General features: G+C 45.6%; 1 protein-coding gene across 1 annotated transcript; it reads left to right on the top strand.

The window, feature by feature from the left end:
- The first annotated feature begins 798 nt into the window (after positions 1-798).
- On the top strand, positions 799-4,936 carry Blimp-1 (PR domain zinc finger protein 1). The gene is given in 11 exon segments (XM_089590815.1): positions 799-963; positions 1,064-1,183; positions 1,302-1,427; positions 1,533-1,659; positions 1,914-2,185; positions 2,254-2,289; positions 2,291-2,358; positions 2,434-3,833; positions 3,933-4,232; positions 4,344-4,688; positions 4,808-4,936. Coding segments are annotated over 11 exon segments (3,054 nt in total). The 3' UTR covers positions 4,903-4,936.
- The last annotated feature ends 3,957 nt before the right edge of the window (positions 4,937-8,893 follow it).

Raw genomic sequence — 8,893 nt, 5'->3', positions numbered from 1 at the left:
GAGGAAAAGAGCGAGGGGGTGGTCGGGCTGGACCGAGCGGAGGGAGTTTACTCCAACCCCTTTCCTCGCGGTCGATCAATGCACGGACGGGTTTCACTTTCGCGGTGTGTTGAAGCGCGTGCTGCACCCGCGAGCAGCCCTCCCTGCTTCACTCTCTCTCTCGCCCTCTGCGTGCGTGTTTTACTCTCGCCCGCCCGACGCCTCTCACTCTCACTCTACCTTATACCCCTGCGCACGCAACCCTCTCCCATCCTCCCTCCCTCCCTCCCTCTCGCGGCTCGACAATGGATTTTGGCGACTTACAGATTGGCCTGCTGCTGCCCTTTCCTTTTTTCCGCTATGCGCCCCCGAGGTCGCTGAACCCCTGGCGTTGCGATGGCTGCTGCGTTCATATGCACCCCTACATGCGACGTCCCGAGGTCACTTTCGATCTGCTATTTTCACAACCTCTTCGTGGGATCTTTTTTTTTTTTTTTTTTTTTTTTCTCCATTGATTCTTCCATTAAATCGAGTTATCCCAAAAGTAAAAGTGTGGCCCCTTCCCCGCCCACTTTTCGAACAATTGGTCAAAATACCTCCCACCGGTACTTTCACCGCGCTCGAAATAGGAATCGATTCGAATAATAATCAAAGTCGTACGCATTTCAAGTGAACGAGTAAAAAAAAAAAAAAAACGCTCCTTTCATCTTTCGTCTGACCGTACGCGGATGTTTCTACTTGACTGTCCGATCACACAGACCTACATGAAACAACGAGATTGATTGTTTTCTTTTGCTTTTTGGGTGCTTTCAGTGAAAAATGAAGTCGAGCGATTGGGACTACATGAACCTGCGGGAGGAGGAGTTCCAGCAGAAGGTCAATTACATAGCCCCGGACACGCCGGTGTCACCCGGTGAGCCGAATCGCGCCGAGGCGTCGTTGCCGAGGAACTTGGTCCTCAAACCCTCCCAGGAGTGCAACAATGTAAGATACATATATTTTTTTTTTTTATTTGCTCGTGTAGTATATACATTTAAATTTCACTTGAAATTCATTTGAACGCGTTGCTTGGGTGTGTGCACAGGTGTTTGGAGTTTGGAGCACGGAGCGGATCCCGAAGGGGACTCGTTTCGGACCGCTGGTCGGGCAAATCTACATGAAGGATGCGGTGCCACCGGACACGGACAGAAAGTACTTTTGGAGGGTAAGCCATTAAAAAATGTTTTATTTTTTTCACTTTTTCACTTTTTCAATTGTAAAAATACATCGATAATATACATGTATTTATCTATAATAACCGTTGTGTATCCGAACGATCGTAGATTTACAAGAACGACGAGCTGTTCTACTACATAGACGGATACGACGTGCAAAAGGCAAACTGGATGAGATACGTCAACCCGGCGTACTCCTCCGAATCGCAGAATCTAATCGCTTGCCAGTACGAGGTACGTACGAATATGTGTATATGTATATATATTATATATTGCCATGCGGATTAATGTGTAGGTGTTGAACCTTTTAACGATTCGTTTTCTTCCTCTTCTCCGCAGATGAACATTTATTTTTACACCGTCAAAGAAATCGATCCTAATCAGGAGCTCTTGGTCTGGTACTGCCGTGAATTTGCCGAGAGGCTGAATCACCCGATGACCGGCGAACAGATGATACAGAAGATCCGTAAGTCTGAAATCACACACACGACAAAACAACATTACGTTCGATGCAATTTCAATTTTGTTATCATTATTTTCATCGTTATATCACAATCATGCAGTATTATTTGCTATACGCGTGTTTCAACTTTATTGATATTTTTCCATTTCAACCTATTGTACCGCACACGCTCGAACGATGAAAAAAAAAAAAAAAAAAAAAAAAAAAAAAAAAGGTACCGTATTTGAGCCCTAATGCAACTAAATGGTCCTAAACAGGGGAACAGCAGGTGCAACAGACGGCGCAGCAACAGCACCCGGGGATCGAGATGGCGGCGGGGCTCGAGGCAACGTCGACCCTCAAGGAGTCTGTGATATACGAGAGGCGCTCGCAAATGACCCCGACGGACGGTAGCGTGAGGTCGGACGAGGGTTACCACTCGAACGGCTACCACGACGAGATCCTCACGCCGCCGGAGGAGAGCAGCGAGTCCGACTCGGAGAGCAACTACGTCCTCGATTTTTCCAAGAGCTCCAAGAGCACCGGCGCCGTGAGCACGACCACAAACACCGGTAGTAGCGGCAACGCGAGAAACGGCCTCCCGGTGCTGGCCAACAGCAACAACCACCACTACCACCACCACCTCGCGGTCGGGCTTATCAGGCAAGAGCACAGCGTCGCGCGCAACGATTACCGCAAGGTCAAGATCAAAATGAACCGGACGTACGGCAACTTTCAACAATCCAACCCAAACAGGGAGTGCAACAACAACAACAACAACAACAACAACAACAACAGCAACAGCAGTCCCAAGGAGGAGGAGCAGCTGATGCGCGAGCAACGCTCGATAACACCGGAGCTCGTGTTGCCCGTGCAAAAGCTCCTGGCCAACAGTTCGGTCGTATTGATAACCCCGTCGACGACGACGACCGCGTCAACGGCCACGACGCCCAACAGCAGTACTCCCGAGGACGCGCTGCTCGACAGTAGCAACAACAGGCAGTCCCAGCCAAAGGGCACGTTCGGCTACGAGAGATGCAGCCCCAGTCCCATGTCGACGACCACGACCACGACCACGACCACGACGCTGTTGAGCGGCCAGCAGCCCCGGCCCTACATCGGCGCGAGCTCCTCCATCCTCGAGAACATACTCCTGCGCAGCAGCACCGACAGCAACAACAACACGCCCAGCAGTGCCGGTAGCAACAACAACAACAACAACAACAACAATGTCATACACACGGGACACCTGGTAGTGGTTGCATCTGCGGCGGCGGCGGCTCACGTCCCGGACTCGGTGACCCCCTCGCCCTCGAGTCCCACGGAAATGGCCTACTCGTACAAAAAGTCGCACCGCTACAGCAACATCCTGCCCTGCAGTCCCGACTCCTCGAGCTCGAACAACAACAACAACAACAACAACAACAACAATACCAACAACGGCCACTTGCTGCCCGTGGTGGTACCAGTTGAGCTAGCGAGTAGCAGCACCGGCCACCACCAGCAGCTCCTGCACTCGAGCTCCTCGCCCAGCAGCAGCAACGGAGGTGGCCTCCTATTGGCCAGTAGTAGCAACGCGGCGACCACCTGCAGCAGTCCGGGTCTGATGCACTCGAGCCACCTGGTCGGCAGTAGTAGCACGGTCCTCGCCTCGACCACTTCGGCTACGGGGGTGCACGCGACCTCGAGCTCGGGGGTCTCGTCGGCGGCCTCGTCACCGGCCAGCCGGCGCAAGACCAAGAGCCCCTCGCCCTCGCCCACCCAGCACACGCAGCACCCAACCACTACGATACTTTACTCGGGCGAGACCGGGACCACCTCCGGGACGAGCATCTACCAGGCTGTGTCGTCGCTGTCCTCTCTCTCCTCGCCCGTCCATCAGGGCTCCTCGCCTTCCTACCCACCGTACGGCCAGCAACAACACCTCTACCACCAACATCACCATCAGCCATTGTCGTCGCCGTCGTCGTCGTCGTCAGTGGTCAACTGCTCGAGCTACCCGCTCTACTCGCCCGAGCGAACCGCCAGTAGTAGTAGTGGTGGTGGTGGTGGTGGCAACGAGGACCGTCGGCGTGCCGAGGCGAGCAGTAGCAGCCAATTGCCTAGCTCGTCCACCTTATCGCAGATGGAGGGCAGCCAGGGCCTAATCAGCGGTACCCACAATCTCCACCTGGACAACCACCATCATCACAACCACCACCACCACCAGCTGCAGGAGAGCCACGGCCAACACCAGCAGCAGTTGCAGTCGTCGGTCCACAGTCCGTCCTCGAGCAGTCCCTCGATGATGCGACGCTGCTACTCGCCCATGGCAGGCTCCATGTCCCCAGACGAGCGTTGCTCCCAGAGCGGGGCCGTCAGCCCCAACTCCCAAGCCGGTGGCTCAAGGGGCTATCGCTCCCTGCCCTATCCCCTCGAGAAGAAGGACGGCAAGATGCACTACAAGTGCAACGTATGCTGCAAGACCTTTGGCCAACTCTCGAATCTCAAGGTCCACCTTAGGACCCACTCGGGCGAGCGGCCCTTCAAGTGCAACGTCTGCACCAAGAGCTTCACCCAGCTCGCCCACCTCCAGAAGCACCACCTCGTCCACACGGGTCAGTACACTGGTTCTCTCTGTTGTCGTTGATTGCATGTACATCTCTTGGGGCTCGTTGGTCATTGTTGTTGTTGTTGTTGTTTTATTTTTTTTTTTTTCATTTTCACAGGTGAAAAGCCCCACCAGTGCGACATTTGCAAAAAGAGGTTCAGCTCGACGTCGAACCTGAAGACGCACCTCCGACTGCACTCGGGCCAAAAGCCGTACGCTTGCGACCTGTGCACGGCCAAGTTCACGCAATTCGTGCACTTGAAGTTGCACAAGAGGTTGCACACGAACGAGCGGCCCTACACGTGCCAGGTGTGCGACAAGAAGTACATAAGCGCGAGCGGGTTGCGCACCCACTGGAAAACCACCAGCTGTCGGCCCAACAACATCGAGGACGAGCTGGCGCTGGCCGGCGCGGTTGGCTCGCCCCCCAACTACTACGAGTACGCGCCCGACGTTAACGTGGGTGAGTCGGGGACGCTTTGTGCATATATATAAATGTTATTATACCTTCATTCGACAAAATGATAATACATGTATGGATGACAACGAGTGATTGCTAACTCGATCGATCGGTGGTTGCAGGTAGCATGCCCACCTCGTTGCACAACCTCGAAAACTCGGTCGGCCGGCCGAGCGTCATAGAGACTTCGCAGCCGCACATCATCGAGTGCACCTAAGGGGGAGGCGTGGACCCACCTACGAAGACTGCTTTTTAACGGCTACCTCGAGAGTTTGGTAGCACGTTGAGCCGCACAACAGGATCGCGCGAAGCGTTGATCGCGCGATCGTGACATCGAAATTTCCCCATTCCATTGGGCGGTTTCTTTGTCATTTTTTTTTAAAACGATGCATTACACGAAAGACTATACCTATGGAAGAGAAGCATGAAACTAAGAGAGTGCGTCCGACAGGTTGAGGGCTAGAGTGGGGTGCGGTGTTGGATGTTTTTTGTTTCTTTGGTCGTTGGAGCAAAGTGACGACACGACTGCAACTATGCGAGACCTGTACCTGTAAATACTAACATTAACTATTAGCTGATTGACGAAACGAGGGGGGGGGGAAGCTTGATGATCTGATATTTAAACATTGTCGCAGTGCTTGTCTGTACCTATCGAGAGTACATTATGCACTTTGGAAAAGAGGTAAATGGAAGCGGAACGACATTGGTGCGCTTTAAAACGCTCGGGGCGTGTGTACATTTTGACAATTTTTTTTTTTTTATATGAAAAAAAAAAAAAAAAATTCACTTTTGTCTTCTGTACATAATTAGTTAAGGTAGTCCTTGCGTCGAAGCTAGTCAGAGCAACGTAGCTTCTAATTTGACAATTTTGTAATTTTCGATTAAAAAGAGAGAAAAACAAAAAAAAAAACAATTGGAGAAAAAAGAATACCAAGAGATGGGGTGGATGATACCGGTGAAATTTTTTAACATTGTTTTTTATTGAATTATTCATAGTTTATTGATAAAACTTTATGTACAAAAGTAAAAAAAAAAAAAAAAACAAATTATAAATAAATATATATATATATAAATCTGTACATTCGAATCGTAAATGTTTACTCGACCGTCGAATGGTCACTCCTCATATGCAAGGATTACTTTAAGTTTTCTGAATCGCAATGGAATCTCGAAAATTCGGATTATAGGACGTAGATTTAATAAGATATGTGATCGCTAAACGTATTCGAATTAGTTGTTACGAACTCAATTGACTCTTTGACAAAATTACCCTTTACGTAGCCAGTATTTAGACGATGAAAAAACTCCACACGAGCTCATGCTCAAGTAAATTGTAAGTAAATTTCCGTTAACTTCGATGCGTTTCAGAGCGACGCTCGGAAAACTCCTTGATAATCCACTTTCTTGCTCAATGACGAGATTTACAAGTTTTCCGAGTCTCGCCCCAAAACGTCGTATCAACAAAAAAAAAAAAAAAAAAAAAAAAAAAGAAAAAAGGCTTCAAACGTAGCTCATCGACAGTTGATGGACGAAAGATGTAAAGTGGCAAGCGTGTGCGGATTGATTTTGTTGAAACACACACATATATTTTTGTAAAACGAAAGAAACAGAAGATCCACGCAGAACTCGATATTGTACTTATTTTCCAGTCAACTAAGGCATGCACACACGAACGTAATGTATCCGGGGAAGACGTGCGTTTCGCGTATACAATTACCCCTCGACTACGGCACGCGTTAAATACTCAAAGGATTTATATATCTACACGTGTAATTTTCTTAAAAGAGTCTGATTCGGGTATAAGTGAAAATAGTCGGTAATGATAATTTATTTATTTCGCGCGTCTATAACAGGACCACCGTTGAGTTTCATTCATACATAAATTTTCGACCAACTCTGTACACATATACAAACATACGCATTGCACGATCATTTCACTTTTTATTAGTAGATAATAACAATGAAAACAACAACAACAACAACAACAACAACAACAATAATAATAATAATATACGAAGAGACTTGAAGCATCGAGTTTACATACGTATATGACACACGTACGGTTGTAATGATGTTGAAACAAACGAAATAACGAAAAACTCGAGTCTTGTCTACCAATCACAATAGTACTTAATTACCTATATACTGTATAAGCGAGTAAGGAAATTAATAAATATAATACACAAGTACTCAAAGGTAATGTTTTAAGACGTCAATACGATATAATACTTATTGAAACGAGTGACGAGTGGAGTGCAAGGTTCTTTATAAATATATATTATATACATCGATTGTACACACAAACTTTTTACACTGTAGTTATACATCGTAAGTTTAAGGAATATCGTTTTGGAAAGAAAGTATAAATATATAAATATATACATATTATATTCTAGAAATAAAATAAAAAATACAAATGATAAGTAAACGAATCAATAAATACGAAGAGTGCAACGCATGTCTGCGTCACTTTTTTTCTTTTCTTTTTTTTTTTTTTTTAAATCTTTCGTATACGATATACTTATACTTACTCATAAAAATAGACATTCGGAATTAATCTATGCGCTCTGTATCGATATGGATATGGAGAGGAGGAAAAATATCCGAGAAGACTGTATGGAGTTTAGACGAGAGTCAGAGGCGATGCCGGGTGTGGGTGAAAAAAAAAAAAGCAACCAACGTCAAAAACACGAGTCTGAAATACCTATACACGTATACTTATCTATGTACTTGCTTGCGATTATACAAAGTATTATTGTACGATAAGAGAGAGTGGAAAAATGAAGCGTAAGTTGACGAAAAAAAAAAAAATAATAAAAACAAAAAAAAAGAAGATAGGACGGACGGTATCCGCAAGCGCGCGGATCGCCGAGGCCAAGCAATACCTAATTGTACTTAATACACGATATCGTAGATAGAGTATTATTAAAAACAATACACCGACAGAGCGTTATTTTCCTTCTTTCTTTTTTTTTTTTTTTTTTGCATACATGAGCGTTTTTTCATACGAAAGATTAAGGACAGTGGTATAAATAACTATAACATACTCAGCAGCACTTGATTACTATCCGCAGAAAATATTGCGATTAGTCGAAGGAAAAAAAAAATTACACACACAAAAATAAAGTTTAACGGTACTACAGGTGCTTGTTACTTGTAACTGTAGAGCTAACACGAGCAGTGCGTCTCCGTTGTAAATTATTATATTTGTAATACGAGTGAGTGCGAGTCGTTACACGCTAAATTCCGTTGGGACAGCCCCTCATAGCTAATCTCGTTTTTGTTTTCGAAGCAATTTTACTCTCGGATAAATAAAAAAGACTGCGCTTTCGAAGCAATTATATGTAATACACACACACACACACACACACACACACGAAAGACTGTCCCGATGAAAACGTCACGCGACGCTCCCAACGGCATTTATTGCGTTTGAGTGAGAGATGGGTATGCTGTATGCTATACGGTATTTCGTAAAATAAAATAAGCCTCACGCGGTAAGTATTCGGCCTTGCCTGCAATCAACGCACCACTAAACGAAACTATTGCATATGGGTACTCGTACGAGGTGAAAGAGTGAGTGGGTGGATTGTGTTACACGGACGAGCGAATGGTTTTCATTGTAAATATATATACACGACATGTATGCGAGGGTCACTACTGAAAGTTATAGTCATCGATTGATCAAAAATTAAAAAAATAAAATAAAATAAAATACAAAAAAATAAATAAACAAATAAAAAAAGGGAAAGCGATTAAGCGAATAAATTCAAGTAATGTACATGACTACGAAAAATAATCGCCTCGGCAACGGACAAGCAATATTATTTAGTTTTTACTGTCTCTCGAGTCGATAAACTTTTGCAAAAAGCAAAAAACAGATCCAAACACACACACACACGCGCACAAGTATGTCATATTTAGATTGGTACCTCTCAGGGTACTTTTATTACAACTAGCGCGAGTTAGCGCGCATCGTAAGGATAATATACGTGTCTGTGTGTGTGTGTATGTCTTTCTGTATTTTGGTAGCGCTTACACAACTGTCGCGCGCGCGTTCGCAAACGTTTCGTATTTGAACGACTATAAATTAAATGTTAATTATCCTTATACTTCGTAAATTGTTACGCATTTATTATCATTATAATTATGAAATAGGTCATGCTCAATTTAGCATTTGTTTCTTAAAAATACAGAATAAATATATG

Source organism: Copidosoma floridanum, unplaced genomic scaffold, assembly GCF_036245765.1.
Source record: "Copidosoma floridanum isolate Cflo_tuat_1 unplaced genomic scaffold, Cflo_Japanese_pri ptg000013l, whole genome shotgun sequence".
NCBI classification, from domain to species: domain Eukaryota; kingdom Metazoa; phylum Arthropoda; class Insecta; order Hymenoptera; family Encyrtidae; genus Copidosoma; species Copidosoma floridanum.
This window is presented reverse-complemented; position numbering and strand designations above follow the sequence as displayed.